The sequence below is a fragment of the Lathyrus oleraceus genome, chromosome 3, assembly GCF_024323335.1.
Source record: "Lathyrus oleraceus cultivar Zhongwan6 chromosome 3, CAAS_Psat_ZW6_1.0, whole genome shotgun sequence".
Lineage (NCBI taxonomy): Eukaryota > Viridiplantae > Streptophyta > Magnoliopsida > Fabales > Fabaceae > Lathyrus > Lathyrus oleraceus.
In genome coordinates, this window is record NC_066581.1 from 201424597 (window position 1) to 201444179 (window position 19583).

Sequence of the window (19583 nt, forward strand, 5' to 3'; positions counted from 1 at the left end):
GGAAAACCCTGTTTTGCCTGTTTGCAAGCCTCCTTGTTGCCTTTTGCACGAGAGAGTTTACCTCTATCAACTTTGCATGTTAAGAAAAAATGAGAGATTGGACGATTAACCTATCCTTTTATCGTTTGTCTTAAAACACCTGATGTAGGTTTGGCAAGTCCCAAGTGGTAGCCATATTTCGAAAATTTCATCCCCGCTGTTATGCCTGAGGGATATAATGTGTTTTTCGTGCCTACCGTAAATTTTCCTCAACCTTGTGTATGATAACCACCATATCTATTCACCTGCCTTTTGCAAGTACCCCTGTGCCTTTTGCACACTTTCAAAATCAAACCTTCCCAACCGTTGCTAGGGATTGACACTTTTCAAATTCAAACCTTCCCAGTCGTTGCTTGGGATTTACATTTTCAAAATCAAACCTTCACAGCCGTTGCTACGGATTGACACTTTTCAAATTCAAACCTTTCCAGCCGTGGCTAGGGATTGACACTTTTAAAATTCAAACCTTCCCAGCCGTTGCTAGGGATTGACAATTTCAAAATTTAAACCTTCCCAGTCGTTGCTAGGGATTGACAATTTTAAAACTCAAATCTTCCCAGCTGTTGCTAAGGATTTACATCTTTAGATTTCAGGTATTCCATCCATTGCTAGGAAGCGTCACTGAACTAAAACCTCCATAGTCGATGCTAGGGATCTACATCTTTAGATTTCAGGTATTCCAACCATTGCTAGGAAGTGTCACTGAACTAAAACCTCCCTAGTCGTTGCTAGGGATCTACATCTTTAGATTTCAGGTATTCTAGCCATTGCTAGGAAGCGTGACTGAACTAAAACCTCCCTAGTCGATGCTAGGGATCTACATCTTTAGATTTCAGGTATTCCAGCCATTGCTAGGAAGCGTCACTAAACTAAAACCTCCCTAGTCGTTTCTAGGGATCTACATCTTTAGATTTCAGGTATTCCAGCCATTGCTAGGAAGCATCACTGAACTAAAACCTCCCTAGTCGTTGTTAGGGATCTACATCTTCAGATTTCAGGTATTCCAGCCATTGCTAGGAAGCTTCACTGAACTAAAACCTCCCTAGTCGTTGCTAGGGATCTACATCTCTAGATTTCAGGTATTCCAGCCGTTGCTAGGAAGCATCACTGAACTAAAACCTTCCCAGCCGTTGTTAGGAATCATCACAGAACTAAAATCTTCCTAGTTGTTGCTAGGGATTTTCACTATCTTTTACATAAGAAACTTATCCCCAACGAAGTCATATTCCCTCTCATCTTTCTTCTTGACCTTTTGTCATGAAGCTTTTCTCTTTGTATTCCATTTAAAGAGATACCTATGTTACACACCATAACATACATTGCATATCATACACAATATGACATAACCATCATAGAACTGACTATTAGGGGCCAATTAGTACTACTTTTTATATCATTTTATTGGTCCCTTTTACCAAGTTTTGATGTAATTACACACTTTTATTCTCACTATTTTGTATAAATGCAATTAGGTTTAATTTATTTTGTTTTGAATAGTTATTTCACATATTTGTTAGTTTTGTAGAATTTTTGGTTAAGAAGGCTTTGGATTGCAACACCACACTTTGTAGGAAGCTTGCCAAACAAGGAAGCTGGAGAAGCAACAGTTCACGCCGCGAACTACCTTCGCGCCGCGAAGGCTGCGAATCCAGCAAGCTGACTGAGGGTCAAAAGTGATGTCTTGCAGAAAAAGTTTATTGCCATTTTGAAGTTTATGACCAATTAGGGAAATGTCAACCTTTTTGTTAGAAAAATACATTATTCTAGGGCATTCATTTTTTTAGACATTCACACATTGATATTGAGAGCTTTTTGTAACAAAGAAAAACAGAGTTTTTCTTCTTTAACTTTCTGCTTTGAACAATGATGATGAGGAGCTAAAGTCCCTTTTGTCAAGATTGGAGGTAGTAGCTATTCTCATATGTTTATGTATTCCATTTGATTTATATATATGATAAAGATTGTTGATGTATTGAATATTGTTTTTGCCCTAAGTTGAAAACCAGATTTGAGTAGTTGTCGAGAGAGATTATTTGAGTCTTGACATAAAACAGATTTTCAAGTAGTGAATAAGTTGTAGAGATAGATTTATTCATTACTCTTCTTTGGTATTAAGCATTAAAGATCGCTATATTGATAGTTAGGTGGAGAGATCGTCTAAGGATCAATATAGTGATTATCACAATATCATTTAGACATAAATGACTTTGAGAGGATACTTGAACATCATCAATAATCTTGAATCTATTTATTTATCATAAGGAATCATAAGCATTTGAAATAGTGAACTCCAATCTTGCCAAGCTTTTACATTTGATTAAAACCATTTTACTGTTTTTATTAACATTTACTCACAAGATAAATTTCCATCCAAAACAACTTTGTTACTTTATAAACTTATAACATTTGGATTATAGAACGGCGGTAATATTACCCAATCTCTGTGGATACGATATAAAAATATTTGCCGAAGATATACTTTTCAACAAATTGGCGTCGTTGCCAGGGATTGGTGTCGATATTACAAGCATTACAATAATTCATTGTTTTAAGTTTTGTTACTTTTATTGTTATCCCTCTTTTGTTTCACTTGGTTTGTTAGTTTTGTAGATTCTAGTGCATGCGAGGAAAAGCAACCGAGGAGCAACTTCAATTCGATCCTGAAATTGAAAGAACACTTCGGAAGCTCAATAGCAAAACACGAAGAAGAAGGAAACTAGCTGAAGAGAGGAACCGGAGAGAAGAAGCATCTACTTCAGCACTTGTTCCAATCGAAGAAGTGGTTGTAGAGGCTTGTGACGGAAACATGGCGGATGACAATCGTACCGAAATGTCCGCTAATAGTCCAAGAAGAAATGCTCAATTTGCCCGTGGAGGAAGAAATACGGAGATGAAGACCGGAATCCTCCAACTTCTCTATGCAAATCCATTCACCGGAATGGATCATGAAGATCCGTATACCCATCTCATCAAATTCTATGAGATTGCGGGTTCTACGGGAATAGACGAAGCGGGTGAAGAAACATTATTCAAGAGGATGTTCCCACACTCCTTAGTGGGAAAGGCAAAAGAGTGGTACCTTGATCAAGAATCAAGAGTGATGACGGATTGGAATTTGTTAGAAGAAAAGTTCTTAGAAAGATATTTCCCTCAATCCCAATTCATGGAAGCCAAAATGGCTATTGCAGTATTCACTCAAGGAAGCAACGAGTCTTTAAATGAGGCTTGGGAAAGATCAAGTCAATGTTGAGAAAATGCAAGGGTCATGGTTTTGATGAGCTCACTCAAATCCATATTTTTCTAAATGGGCTCCAATCAACTCACAGAACACTTTTGGATGCTACCGCGGGTGGCTCTCTTATGTCAAAGAATGCGGAAGAAGCTAAAGTCATTATTGACCGGATGGCACTCAATGATCGTCAAAGTCAACATGACCGTAGTCCTTCACAACGTAAACCGGGAGTTCTTGAGTTAAATACCAATGACGCCATTCTTGCTCAAAATAAGCTACTCTCTCAACAAGTGGTGTTGCTTACTCAACAAATGGCCAAGCTTCCACAACAAATGAAGGAAATTCAAGGTTCTCAAGTTCGACATCAAGTAGCATGTTGCGAATTATGTCAAGGAGATCATCCTACTGGTTTCTGCCCTCCACTAGAAGAAGTGAGTTATGTGAACAATCAAAATCAAGGCTATCAAAGGAACAATCAAGGTTATCAACCATCAAGGTTCAACAACCAGAATTTTCAGCAGCAAAGTCCTTATCAACACCCAAATTATCAAGGACAACAATCGCAAGGAGGAAATTCAACGCTAGAAGACACTCTCCAACAATTCATGCAAACCTCCATGGCAAATCAGAAGAGCACCGAGGCAGCAATCAAGAATTTGGAGAATCAAGTAGGTCAGCTTGCAAAACAATTGTCGGAACAAACTGCAGGATCCTCTTTCTCCGCTAACACTCAACCCAATCCAAAGGAGCATTGTAAAGCAATTTTTACTAGAAGCGGTAGAGAGTTGACAAGTAAAAAAAGTGAGGAGATTACAGTTGAGAATGATATGGATGCTATGCTGGAAAATGAGTATGTGGCTTGTGGAAAGAAGAAAGTGGCAGAAACTGCTCAGTTTGCGCCGCGATCTCCCTTCACGCCGCGAAAACAGCAGAACCAGCAACTGATGGAAGAGCAGCAGTGTGAAGCGGAAATGAATAAGGAAATCGAACCAAGGAAGAAGAAGAAAGGATAGAAAGGAGTGAAGGTCATTCCAGTTCAACATTTACCATATCCGCACGCACCATCAAAGAAGGATAATGCTAGACACTATGCACAGTTTATGGACATATTCAAACAACTTCAAATCAATATTCCATTTGCCGATGCATTAGAGCAAATTCCGCGGTATGCAAAGTTCATGAAGGATATTCTCACAAAGAAAAGAAGACATGTGGAAGACGAAACCATATTGCTTGATGCACGGTGTAGTGCCATCATCCAAAAGACTCTCCCAAGGAAAGAATCCGATCCGGGCCGAGTCGTTTTACCGGTAACTATTGGAGACACCTACATAGGTAATGGCTTGATTGACTTGGGATCTAGCATCAATTTAATTCCCCTATCCATTGTCAAAAGATTGGGAAATGTTGAGATCAAATCTACAAGGATGACTTTACAACTAGCTGATAAGTCTACCACTTCACCATATGGAGTTGCTCAAGACATGTTAGTGAAGGTGGACAAATTCTTGTTTCCGGTAGATTTTGTGATAGTAGACATGGATGAGGATCGTGATGTTCCTATAATTCTTGGAAGACCATTCATGAAAACGGCCCGAATGATGATTGATATTGATGATGGACTAATGAAAGTGAGGGTGCAAGATGAAGAGGTAGCCTTCAATCTTTTTGAAGCCAAAAAGCATTTCAATGGTAAGTGTGACTCCTTCCGAATCGATGCCACCAAAGAGGGACTAGTTGATATCGCAGACCAGGTTCATCTTTCTAATTCATCAGAGAAATCTCTTATCGGAGTCTACAAAGTTTTGACCAAAAACGAAGGCTTGGATATGACAAAGGAAGTGGAAGAGCCAAAACTAGAGCCAAATTTGAAGTATTCGTTCCTTGGTGATGACTGCACTAAACCGGTGGTCGTTAGTAATACATTGTCCACAAAAGAGGAGAATCGATTGATGCGAGTGCTAAAAAAGAAGGAAGTTGTCAACTTAGTAGAGGTCAGGATGATTTGTTCTATTTCCGATGGTGAATGGGTGAGTGTTGTGCGAGTAGTTCCGAAAACGGGTGGTATCAGATTTTATCGAAGGTTCATCAAGAACCTCTTAAAGACAACAAAGCCCTTGAGGAAGTTGCTCAACAAAGCCGGATCGTGAAGACCGTTGAACCGTCGAGCTCTAAACGACGTTAAACAAAGCGCTTGTTGGGAGGCAACCCAACGTTGTAAGTCTGCATTTTAATTTTTTTCTGCTGTGTGAGTTTTTGCTGTGTTAAATTTTGAAAAAATTGGGTTCTGTTTTTTACTGTTCGCCCCGCGAACTGAATTCACAGCTTCAGTTCGCGCCGCGAACAGTGAATGGCAGAACCAATTTTTTTGAAATTTTCCTTCAGTTCGCCCCACGAACTGAAAAAAAAAAAACTTTTGTTTTATGTCATTTTCGTTTCATTCCTATTTTCACGAACTTAGGAGATTCTTTCAACAACCTCGCTACTCCACGTCCAAACCTCCAAATTTCAAAACTTCCCCTCTCCATTCCCTTCCTAAGAGGATTTTGTTGATTATGCTAAGTGGCCTGAGGGAAGGCCAGTTTTTTTTGGGGGGGTGCAGGAAGTGGTGCAACCCATGGCGATGAAATGAAGGAAGATTGAGGAGTTTGTTGAATTGTAGGGTTTGTTTTTATTTTGCATTTTCTGTGTATTATTACTGTTTTTGTTGAATTTTGAACTTTGGTTTGTTAGTTGTTTTGATAATTGCATGAATACTTTTTGAAATTTAAGTGTGTTACAATCAAATTGGTTTACCAACATTTTTGTTTAGTTGTTCTTATTCTTAAGTAAAGCTTTAAGCAACCGAAAAATGATCGCAAAGAAAGAAGCATAAGACACTTCGAGTGGTGATGATAAGAATTAGTGTCGGCATTTCAAGGTACACTTTATCGCTTTCTAGACTTAACATGAGTAGTTTGATGGTGTGTGCAAATTCCATGTCATAAATTCATTGAAGTATATGTCATTTTTGAATCAAAATAGGACTTAACCAATTGTGAGGAGGCTTTCCATTGTACACTAAAAAGCGGGAAACCGAGCATTATTTTAACTCATTCTTATCATGCTAAATCATGCATCAATCTATTTTTGTGTGAAATTTTGAAAATGATAGAGGCATTGTTTGTGAGAAAAACCACTTGACCAAAAAGTTTGAATCAACTAACCTTGTGAGGAATAATCCTTAGTTAAACCCCTTTGAGCTTATTTTAGGATTCATTTGATTGATCATTGTAAAATCAATTGAAAATTGTGGAATAAATGAATCCTAATTTCTTTCGTATCAGTTAAAACCTCAAACCGAGTTGTTTGCAAAATTTTGCCTTTTGCTTATATCTAAGTAGGGAGCATTATTGAATAAATTTGGTTTTGGAATCTAAAGTTGGGGAGAGTAAAATGAGAAGTGATTAGAAACTTGGAAAAGTGAGTTTCTTATGAAAGGGTGAAAATTTGAAAAGAAACAAGAAAAAGAAATCACCCTTGAAACCTTTGAAAGACCTCTTGATTCTCATTTTTCACATGATTTGGTACTTGTTGTGATAACCGCATGATTTGAGTTGTTGTTGATTTAATTGCTTGGATGAGTGAAAGTAACCCTTCATGTTATTCATCATTATTATGATGTGTGTGTAAGTTTGATTCAATTTTGACATATATGGCTTTGAATTCCTTGGAATGATTTTTGCACTTTACCATTTCCCTTATTCATGTTTTGTCTAGAATTGAGATAGGTGAATTGAGAAAATGCCAAACGCATTTGAACCATTTGAATGTCCTTGGTAAATCCTTGTTTCAATTTTTTGTGTCATTGCTTTGGTTGTAAGGATGGAAACTTTTGTTTAGGGACAAACAAAATGCTAAGTTGGGGAGAGTTGTTAGGGACCAATTAGTACTACTTTTTATATCATTTTATTGGTCCCTTTTACCAAGTTTTGATGTAATTACACACTTTTATACTCACTATTTTGTATAAATGCAATTAGGTTTAATTTATTTTGTTTTGAATACTTATTTCACATATTTGTTAGTTTTGTAGAATTTTTGGTTAAGAAGGTTTTGGATTGCAACACCACACTTTGTAGGAAGCTTGCCAAACAAGGAAGCTGGAGAAGCAACAGTTCGCACCGCGAACTACCTTCGCGCCGCGAAGACTGCGAATCCAGCAAGTTGACCGAGGGTCAAAAGTGCTGTCATGCAGAAAAAGTTTATTGCCATTTTGATGTCTGCCTGGGAATTGGTTTCCTGCTTTGGATGATAATGACCAATTAGGGAAATGTCAACCTTTTTGTTAGAAAAATACATTATTCTAGGGCATTCATTTTTTTTTAGACATTCACACATTGATATTGAGTGCTTTTTGTAACAAAGAAAAACAGAGTTTTTCTTCTTTAACTTTCTGCTTTGAACAATGATGATGAGGAGCTAAACTCCCTTTTGTCAAGATTGGAGGTAGTAGCTATTCTCATATGTTTATGTATTCCATTTGATTTATATATATGATAAAGATTGTTGATGTATTGAATACTGTTTTTGCCCTAAGTTGAAAACCAGATTTGAGTAGTTGTCGAGAGAGATTATTTGAGTCTTGACATAAAACAGATTTTCAAGTAGTGAATAAGTTATAGAGATAGATTTATTCATTACTCTTCTTTGGTATTAAGCATTAAAGATCGCTATATTGATAGTTAGGTGGAGAGATCGTCTAAGGATCAATATAGTGATTATCACAATATCATTTAGACATAAATGACTTTGAGAGGATACTTGAACATCATCGATAATCTTGAATCTATTTATTTATCATAAGGAATCATAAGCATTTGAAATAGTGAACTCCAATCTTGCCAAGCTTTTACATTTGATTAAAACCATTTTACTGTTTTTATTAACATTTACTCACAAGATAAATTTCCATCCAAAACAACTTTGTTACTTTATAAACTTATAACATTTGGATTATAGAACGGCAGTAATATTACCCAATCTCTGTGGATACGATATAAAAATATTTGCCGAAGATATACTTTTCAACACTGACCCATGTCCTCCCCACATAATACCATAAACTATCCTCAACAGATGATTTCATATCAAATTTATTTTCCATCCCATGAACAACCTTCACAAATACCCATCACTTCATATCAAATTCATTTCATTCCCAGTAGGGTAAATTTTTGGATATTTTTATTTATTTAATCCTCTCTTAACTTGGATGTGTGGAAGTCGTTGCTATCTAAACATTCAGGTTCGAGAAGATTAAATAGAGGCAGTTGTCATACCCCAAAATTTACCCTACCTCGATACAACTTTCATCTGATCCATGGCCCTACTGCACATGCATGCTTTCATTATTTCATCATCATTTCATTGAACTTTCATAACCAAATACATATTACACAAACTCAAGGCATGGTGTTTATACCTAAAAAAATGGGGTTATCCGGTTAAAGTTCTAAAAAAAAGAATTTGGACTTGGTAATCAATTACCCTAATCATGGTAATCGATTACACAGACAAAAAATTGATTTTTTTGGCCATTTTGAACTGTGTAATCGATTACCCTAATCATGGTAATCGATTACACCTGCGCGGACAACAGTAGTAAATCTATTTTTTCACCATAAAGTAATTTTCTTTCACCCCTTTCAACCCCTTTGGTACCAGCTATGTGGTGTCTGCCCCGACCTCGACGCTAGGCTGACGCTAACACCCATCAACATCGTTTTTTTTTCCTTTTAGCGATGGCTTTTGGTCGACGCTAAAATGCAGTTTCTTGCAGTGATCTATGTGTTCAACATGTTCATCGGGGCCTCTGGTGCCATTATAGGTTTCCAACTTTTGAGGCATTTTCAAAAACTTAGGGATACGACAATCAACTATATGTTTTGTGAATACATCCCATCGACGGTGGATGATGAAGTGTATAGTGGAATTATGCTCGATCATTTTTAGAGGACGATGGGAGAGAGGACTTCTTTGACTCTTGTCTTACTGACAAATGTGACTTTTGTCTCCACCACAAGAGTTAATTGGAGGTGAATTGTTATCACGATGACAAGGAAGATGATTCCTTAACAACTCTTCAACTCTTTACGGTTGCGAACCGGCGTTGAAGAGGATATCTCCAATGAGTTTTAGAGTGTCCATGTTGCAATTTTAGTAGGAATCTTTTCTTAGTCTTCTTCGACGCAAATAAGCCTCACATTATAGTATTGTACTAAATTGAAAATGTTCAACATAAAAGTGAGGAGGAGGAGGAGGAAGACGATGTTGTGGTTGAGAGAGCAAAAAATGGAGGAATCTGGTTTTGGAACGAAGGTATTAAATGAACATCTTGAACTATCATTTGAGTAAGCATTGTTGAAGTTTTGAGATCTTGTTGTTGAGGATGTTGTTCCCCAACGGAGGAGAAAATTGTTGAATCATTGTCTTGAAGAATCTGAACAGTTGATCAGAGATCCTTAATTGTGCTCCAAGTACGATCTGGTTTCGAAGTGGCCATCAGAGGAGTAGTAGAAAAATGATTATGAAACGATTTTGATTGGTTACAATCATAATAAAAAATTGTTGCAATGGTGCAACAGAGGAAACTTGATAAAATTAAGGAAGAATTTGAGAGAAACAAAAACGATTCCCACATATGATACTTTTATTTCGTATTGGAACAAAAAATAGTTGAAAGCCTAATGACGGCCACCGTAATGAAGCTTTTGATGCAGTGGTTATGGTTCTCAACTGATCAAATAGGATGCATGCAAAATATTAGCACTCTACACAATTCAATTTGTCTTTGAATGAGATTGAACTATTGCATAACAATATCCAGTTTGTCCACTACATAGGTGACCGTTTAATATAAATCATTGGTCTTGATGAAAGAAAGATCATATTCCTATGCGGCATCATGGGATGCTGGTGTACCTATACATGGGGCATTAGAGTTGTCTACAATAAAAAATAATAATTCAGAGAAAATAACCTGAAAATCCTCACCCTGCTCTTACTAAATTGATCATATTGATTTGTCCATTATTCATGGGCCATTGGCCAGCCAAAACAAACCACACTATAAACCACTTACTTGTAGTTGTTTTCTCCTAAGTAAAGCTCTTTAATTTCTAACTAAGATTTAATCCAAATAATAACAATTAAGCAGTTTTATGTGAATAAGCAATGCAAGTGTCATGCCTTTGAAAATGTAGTACGTGAGGAAGAGATAGCTGACTTTTTAGGAATTGAAATGATTGAAAAAATTAATTGCATAGCAAGTTCTTAAATGTGTTATACAGACTAGTACAATAAATTTGTATTCTACAGATATTTAAATATCATTAACATATAGTATAGTATGTACAAAAAAAATGTCATTAAACTCCAACATACTTTACCTTCTTTTTTTTTACTAGCCATACTTTAACCTGATTAAATCCTAATTATCAAGACTATTAAATAAAGTAGCTTCTTTTTTCTTTCTATCTATATACTATGTATTATCATTATCATTATTTTTCTCTCCCACTTATTACCTTTAGCTTTCCCCATGTTTGATGAAATACTGCAATCTCTCTCTCTCTCTCTACCGTCTACTACTTCCTTCGGCCATCTTTTACTCTCTCTCTCTATAAAAGCAAACAACAGAAGTAGCTAGCCATAAACTGTTCCCATCTTGATCTCTCCTCCATGGCTGATCATCCTTACAGTTCTAACCTTTTCTCTTCTTCATCACCAAGTTTCTTCCAATTCAATCATATTTTTCCATCTTCAAACCCTTCTCCACACCATCTCCATAACCCTTTTCTTCATCACCACAACAACAACCACACCTTTTTCCACTATCATCATATTTCTTCTTCTTCTTCTTCACCACCTTCTCCTCCTCTCAGAGAAGAACTACCTCTTTTAAGCCTAATCCCAGCAAAACAAGAAGAATATGAAGATCAACAAGAACATGATGAGGATATTCAAGACCTTCCTTGCACTGCCATGGATTTAGAAGAAAGGGAAGAAGACGGTAGAAGTAGTAGTAGTACTACTAGAAATACAGTCACTGTTGCACTTCACATAGGTTTGCCAAACCCTAGTGCTGCTGAAATGGCTTCTGTACTTTCTTCATCAAATAACTCATCAGAGATCACTGTCACTGATAAAGAACACGGTGATGATTCTTCTTCAGGCTTCATCATGCTTCATAATAACAGCCTTAACAAAGGACAGTATTGGATCCCTACTCCATCTCAGATTCTCATTGGTCCAACTCAGTTTGCTTGCCCTGTTTGCTCCAAAACTTTCAACAGATATAACAACATGCAGGTAAACTACTACTTCTGTTTTGTTTCTTCTCTTACAAAAAAGAAAAAATATATTTTCTTTTGCTTCTGTTGTTTCTGCTTCTGCTTCTCCTTTCTGTCAATAACTTTCTTCCTTGATTTGAACCGTTAACTGTTCTCTGATGCTTGGATAGAAAGAGGAAAAGGTTGTTTACTAATCTATGGTGTGTACTTGTCTTCATTTTCAATTCTTTCTTTTTGAACAAGTTATGATTATTAGTTATTACTTTGTCTTTCACTGCTTCTGCTTTTTTTTCTTTCTTGAATTATTTTTACCCTATTTTTTCCATGAAAATTATGAACTTATTAAGTTATATTAATTTTATTTTATTTATGTAAAGTAATTCAGTTTATCAATTTTGGTTTTAGCTTGAATTTTTGCATGGTGTATTTTGTTGAATAATAAACAAATCTTTTCCTGATTCACAGTGAGAAAGTGAGATCAGTAAGTTTGATTGATTAAACTACTCAAATCAATGTTCCTTATGCTTTTTACTACATTGAAGTCTGTGCTACTTCTTTCTGTATTTTAGAAACTGTTTTAAAACAGAAATTTTTTCAGTGTTTCTTCCAGATCATAAATAAATAAATTACTTAATAAAAATTAATTTCTCTTTCTGGCCTTAAAATCTGAATCCAACCATCTTCCAAACCTGAAAAAACCATATATATATATATATATATATATATATATAATATATATATATATATATATATATATATATATATATTATATATATATATATTCTTTTTAATTTACACCGTGGCATTGTTATCACATTTGGTTTTTGTCGTTTCGATTCGTAAAAAATGTACTAATATTATAGTTTTTGATTATTTTGCTTTTCTTTGAACTTTTTTGTTTTTTGCTTTGATTTTAGATGCATATGTGGGGGCATGGATCACAATACCGAAAAGGTCCGGAATCTCTGAGAGGTACACAACCAACCGGAATGCTACGACTACCATGTTACTGCTGTGCACCAGGTTGCAGAAACAATATTGATCATCCAAGAGCGAAGCCGTTGAAGGATTTCAGAACACTTCAAACACATTACAAGAGGAAACATGGAATAAAGCCGTTCATGTGTAGAAAATGCAGCAAAGCTTTTGCTGTTAGAGGAGATTGGAGAACTCATGAAAAGAATTGTGGGAAACTTTGGTATTGTATCTGTGGTTCTGATTTCAAACATAAGAGGTCTCTTAAAGATCATATCAAAGCTTTTGGAAGTGGACATGCTGCTTATGGGTTTGATGGTTTTGAAGAAGAGGATGAACCAGCTTCTGAAGTTGAGCAAGATAATGATTAATCTTAATCTTTCAGCTGCTACGTATATGTTAATTATTCTGTGAAATGATTAGTAGTATAAGCAAGAATTAATTAGTTTAAATGGAAAGCAACATTTTCTTTCTTTTTTCTATTTATGTTGGAACATTAGTTAGGACTAGGAGAGTGAGTGAGTGGATACAAAACATATATAGCTGTTAAAGCCAGATATATAATTTGACTTTTGCTCTCATGTATAAAACCTAAAATTCCTTTCTCTAATCTCTTTGTTAAGGTGAAGCTGTGTGAAAAAAGCTGATGAATTGGTGTTACTCTTAATTGATTTATGTATTTGAGCAAGGGCATAGTACTCATACTCATGATTAATATGCCTTATGATCATAATCATTAGCTCATCTATAATTCTATTTAAATTAATTTATTACCAATTGATTCATATAAATATAGCTTCATTTTTAAATTTCTAAATTATTTTGCTCACAGATGTTGCAAGTATATTGCTTAATTTTGTGGCAAGTTATATTTTTTCATAACCAAAATATAATAAGAGTGATTAAGGAATATTTTGAGAGTGAATAAAACAAATTTATTATTCTTTTTTATTGGAAAGATCTCATGTCGCAGATTATTGAAAGTTTTTATAAAGAGTGATATCCCTCATCTTACAAACCTGTTTTTGTTATGATAAATTATGTCAAATTCTAATCGTCCATCATTTAAACTCAGACACCAAACCTAAAAGGATTGTTGGTGTGCGTGGGTATAAAGAGCGATATCCCTCATCTTACAAACCGGTTATTGTTATGATAAATTAGGTCAAATTCTAATTGCTCATCGTTTAAACTCAGACACCAAACCTAAAAAGAGTATTGGTGTGTGTGGGTGTATTGAGAAGATCTCAAGTCCGATAAATTAGGTCAAATTCTAATCGCTCATCGTTTAAACTCAGACACCAAACCTAAAAAGAGTGTTGGTGTGTGTGGGTGTATTGAGAAGATATCAAGTTTCACGTTGGTTGAAGATAGAACATTAAATTTTTTTTATATAAAATGACATCTTTCACCTTACAAATCAATTTTATAAAGAAAAGTTAAGTCAAACTCTAATATTTTAAATTAGAAAGAAACAAAAATAAAAGAAAGATATTCTATTCTCATCATCTCTTTATCAATATAAAAATTATCAGAACCGTCATGAGCTATAAAATGTTTGCTACAAAATTTGTCAAAATTAAACTTTTATAAATAAAATTTTATAAAATATTTGTCACAGTTAAATCATATTTAAATAAAAAATCATATTTGTTTTGATATAATTAAATTGCAACAAATTCAGACATTATCTTACAAAAAAATTATAAAAACATACAATTATTTCATTTCATCTTATTTCATTAATCTTAACATATAAACACTTGATAGAATTAATCCAAAAATTGATTAAGAACTTTACCTAATCTAAACATAAACCATCTCAAGCAGTAAACTTTATTTGAAGTACTAGACATATTGTATATGTATTACTCATTTTTGTCCAAGATGAAAAGTGGTCAAAGATGAAGAAGATAAGTCTTTTTTCCGTGTGTGATGATCTCAAATCCAGAACTTTAAGCCTGTTCAAACTTTGAGGGATAGTGATGGATCTATAATGCATGTGCATGAAGAAATGTTTGTGGGTGGGTGAATTCAAGAACTTTACTTTCTTCTCTCAACCTTACGTATATATTCACAAATTAATCCACAGTGAACAACAGGATTATGGAAATACATGAAGGCTTTTTGGTTTGGTTTGGATATAGAGGAGAAGCTAAGGTATAGTAGGGTAGCGCAAATGATTAGTAATTGCAAGAGAAGAGAAGAGGAGGATATGAAAAGATATATAGGTAGGATGGATGATATCATAACATAGATGTAATGGTCCCATTCCATGGTGTACTGTGATGAATTGTTGGATCTCATTTGCAGCTTTATGAGATAGAGAAAGGATGGGCAAAAGATGAATGGAGCCCAAATTGGCCTGATTGGTAACAATAACCTCTCTTCCTTCTGATGGACAAACTGTGTCTTCTGATACGACCTTTCAATATTTTTTTCATTTTCACTACTCTATGCTCTATTCTACTCATTTTCACTACTTTCTACTCATTTTCATTTCATGCTCTACTCTTTCATCCATTTGCTCTTTAACCTTTATTTTGCAAAACTAGCTGTTTTTGCTTGTATAATCATTGCCTATAGCTTCTCCAAAAAAAATTATATATTATATATATAGTTGAACTCATTTTGCTCATTTCATTGTTTATATCAAGTTGTAAATATCTCCTTTGGTTGGCTTTTTAGATGTTTTTATAATTAACCTATTTGGTAACTCAAAAGATATTAAAAAGACCTTGAAATTGAGCTTCTAACATTTTTAAAAGTTAGTTGAAATGTTAGTCTATTTAAAAATATGTTTTATATGAATATATTTGAATGAATAGTTTGATTTATATATTTAAATAGACTAATAGATTAATAAAACAAAATATTAAACTACATTTTGTTAATTATCACAACATTTTATATAATCGAGTTATATATAATAATATTATATTGACTAATATCTTTAAATTTTAATTTATAATAATAAATTTAAATATAAAAAATTAATGGACATTAATAGATTTAAATTAGTAAAAATGTTAAAAGTTTATAATTTGATTCAAAATTTAATGTAATAATATTAATAATAAATGTCAATCATATTTATTTAAATAATTCGATCTAATAAGTCTAATTTTATTTTATGATTAATGGTTTCACTTCTTTTTTTGGCTAAATAGATTTATAGTTTCTCTATTTTATTAAATTATGGCCTAACTTGAGTTTGCTTAGTTAGTAGTCCTAACTTATTCTTAGTTCTAGTTATATTTTCAGAGAAATAGTTTTTTTTAATTTAAATTAATATTAAAAGGATCTTATTATAAACTTTGATTAGATAAAATTTTAAAATTACCTTTATGTTATTATATATATTTTTAAATATAATAAAGATCTCTATGTAAATCATTTTAAAGATTCAATAAATATATTAATTAAAAAAGATAAATTTTATTTTAAAAGCAAAGATTAATAAATATAATGACCACATTTTTCTTTAAAATATTTTTATTTTCTTAAAATGGGTTTTAAAAAGAATTTAAATATGAACTCTTATTATTTTTAATTTATAATAATAATTTATTCTTTAAATGATTAACTTAGTTGATCAATTCACACAGATTAATTTAAAAATATATATTTTTTCATAAATTATTTTTATAATGTATCGGTATATAATTATAAAGATAAATATAAAATGAAAAATATTAAATTATAAATAATGTAATTAAAATAAAAATTAATATTGGATTGAAATTTTAAAATAAAATAATTTAAAACAATATTTTTTTCATAAATCTATAAATTTGTTTTTAAAAGGAGAGACTATGTTTATTTTCTCAATATTTATTGCTATATAGGTTAGTTTTATAATACATAGGTGTAGTAGGTGTTGCAAAATATGCACAAGTTTGTTTTTTTGTGTTGGATGAATAATAATAAGTTCTCTGCACGTGGGTGGGTTATTAATTCCTTTGCTTTGTTGTGACACCGAGGAATGGTAGCAATTAATAGATGAAACAGCAATCAGTAAGTAAAGCATTTATTGACAATCAATATCCCACCCCTTTGTTGTGGAGACCAACCCTACCATTATATTCACTCTCTTATAGCTCCATCAGATGCTCTCTATCTTTTTTGTGTTTTTCATTTCTGCTTTTGTGGAATGTCTCTATCGTATACCACCAATATGCTCTGCACTTTCATTACACTCAAATTTAAGTCACATCTATACGTGCAATCAACTATGTTATTCATATCCTAAACTTCTTTTTAATAAAAAAGGCTTCAAAAAGTTGAGTACGTAGCATAGGTATTTAAATCCATGCATAATGTAACTATGTCTCTTCTACCAATGAAATCATTAATTTAATATACGAGAGGGCCTGTAGCTAATTTTGCAGTTACATCATATATCGTGCGTCTTGGCCATCTAAAGGAGACCAAACAACCCAACAAGCAAGAATATGTTGAATCTTATTCTCATTTTGCATTCGTATTTCAATACTGTAGGGACAACTTTGTCTCCCATGGCTCGAATCACAAGTACTTTCATTATATATATATATATATATATATTAGTCTATTGATGGGTGTGGATTGACTCTCCAATTTATTTATCCAAACTCCTCCAAACCCATGCAATTCATAAATTTCAATCTAGTATACTCGTTGATCCAATTTATTATTATTTTAAATAAAAATATAAAATTAATATTTTATTATTAATCACTGTGATTTTTTTTATTCGGCACGTATACTATTAGACAAATGAATTTAAATAATTATAACATTCAAAGTTATGTTTTTTTTTAAATAATTTATAAATTATATATTTTATGGAAATAACATGTGTTATAGAATTTTGTGTTATTATTAAGTTTATGTCACGTGGATGAATTTTATTATATATTATATAATATATTTCATGCAATTTGAATATTAAAAATGAATGCAATTGTATTACAATTTTTTTAATAACTGAATTACAATTATAAAAAAATTATATATTTTTTAATACAAACCGCGAATCCAACCGAATCTATAAATAAACGAGTCGATTTTGATCGTGAAATTACGGGTTGGACGATGAACTCAATCCATTGAAATTTAAACGGGTTGGATAACGAGTTAGGACAAACTCGGTTCAACTCAACCCGTACCCGTGTACACTCATGACTAAGGGGTGGACAAACTATTATTGTAATTTGTAATATCAATATAATGTTTGTAACATTGTAAATCATGATTATATTGATTATCAATAATACATTGTAATACAGTTAAGACATAAGTATATTTGGTCGAACTTCGTAACCAACTATCGTGTGTTCCATTATTTTGTACAATTTATTTTATATTATATTACTATTATTAATTAGTATCAAATTGTTATTAATTCTATGGTGCAAAATTTGAAGTGGTGAGGTTAGATAGAGCAGAGAATTTTAGTTTATCGGAAAGACATGTTAAGAATTTACTGACTCAACAAAGTTTATTTGCACGAGACAGAATTGGCAAACGAAGTAAACCAATTGGGTAGAGATAATACCATATGATTGAAAGATCTTTGTATATCAGACAATGTAATATATCATACCTTTGACTTAAAGATTTCGAAAGAGGTTTAAGATAAATTGGAAAGCCATTATATGTCGAATACCCTAACCAAGAAACTATTCGTGATGCAATAAATATACAACTTGAAGATGTAGGAAAGATCCACTATAAAATAACATGCCAATACCTTGACCAAAATAAACATTGATCTCGTGAGGTTTAAGGATAAAGGTGATGACGGAGACAAAAAAAATTATTTATTGTGATTGTTACCAATTCTTTGGACCACTTAGTGATTATTCTTACCTATGAGAATCACATTTTCTTTCTCAATGTAATAACGTACACTCTTGTTTCATTATAATCAAAGATAAAATGTATATGAAGGATCGCCCTTGTTTTATCATAATCAAAGATAAAATGTATATGAAGGATCTCAAGGTAAAAGTTTGTATGTGAAGGAGATCTAAGTTCATATGATGAACAAAGGTATACAAAATTTCTAGAAAGAAGTTATCCAAATTAAAGAATATAAAGTGCTTTAGTTTCTACAGATCAAGCATTGGAAGATGGTATGTCTAAACAAAAAGTATGACACATCAGGTTCTGCAAACGTGGTCCAAACTAATGGCTTATGCAACAATAGAGATATACTTTGTGTTTCATCTATGAAGTTCATAAAATTTTGGATTCTTGAATCTAGTTGTTCAATTACCACATGACGTCGCACTGAGATTGAATCATCATATTCATGGCATGTATTTTATGATTTATTTACTTGGGTGATGATAAAGTATGTTCAATTAGCATGTAAGAATAATTAAAATTACTATGGATAATGGTGTGTGCAAGCATTTTACTACTTTGATTCAAATAATTTCTTTCATTGATTCATATCATAACCTTATGATTTTACTCGAATCATTTTGTCTTCTCTTCACCTTTTTGTGTCTGACCCCTAGCCCCTATTTAAACCTTTTTAGTGTCTCCTTCTAAGGTTGACCAATTAATGAGTAAGTCAGTTGGTCATTATTCATTAACTAGTGAGCTAGTGAATTAATCTTGTAAGTTTACTCAATGACATTCATCAAGAAGGAGAAGTCTCACAATGAGATTCTTTCAGAGCGAAATATAGTGAGATCCATACTCATACTTTAAAAAAATTGAAAAAAACTAAGAGAGTATTCCATTCAAAAACACACTTCCTCCTTGATTCAACCTTGTGAAAAACTTCCTAAAATGTTAATATTGTGAGATTTTAGTTGCGTTGTGTGAGATTTTTGAGATACCATTCATCATCTTCATCCTTGTATCAAGAAACCTTTTTTGTGGTGCTCAACTTTAAAGATTGAGTGTGAGAGGTAGATCCAGGGTAGATTCGGGAAACTAATATATTTTTTTGTGAAGTTTTATTATGTATATCAGGAAAAATAATATTTTTTGCCTATGGCATTTGG

At 33.0% G+C, this 19583-nt stretch overlaps 1 protein-coding gene across 1 annotated transcript; it reads left to right on the plus strand.

Moving 5' to 3' along the window:
* Window positions 1-10812: 10812 nt before the first annotated feature.
* LOC127126283 (zinc finger protein WIP2) lies at window positions 10813-13189 on the plus strand. Its single transcript, XM_051055182.1, has 2 exons — window positions 10813-11623; window positions 12522-13189. The coding sequence occupies exons 1-2, from the start codon at window positions 10994-10996 to the stop codon at window positions 12948-12950; spliced, it is 1059 nt and encodes a 352-aa protein (XP_050911139.1). The 5' UTR covers window positions 10813-10993; the 3' UTR covers window positions 12951-13189.
* Window positions 13190-19583: the final 6394 nt, after the last annotated feature.

Excerpts from the sequence above, each read along its gene's own strand:
- LOC127126283 (XM_051055182.1), top strand. The coding sequence starts at position 10,994 with ATGGCTGATCATCCTTACAGTTCTAACCTTTTCTCTTCTTCATCACCA. Across the intron at positions 11,624-12,521 it reads ACAGATATAACAACATGCAG|ATGCATATGTGGGGGCATGG; the intron begins GTAAACTACTAC and ends CTTTGATTTTAG.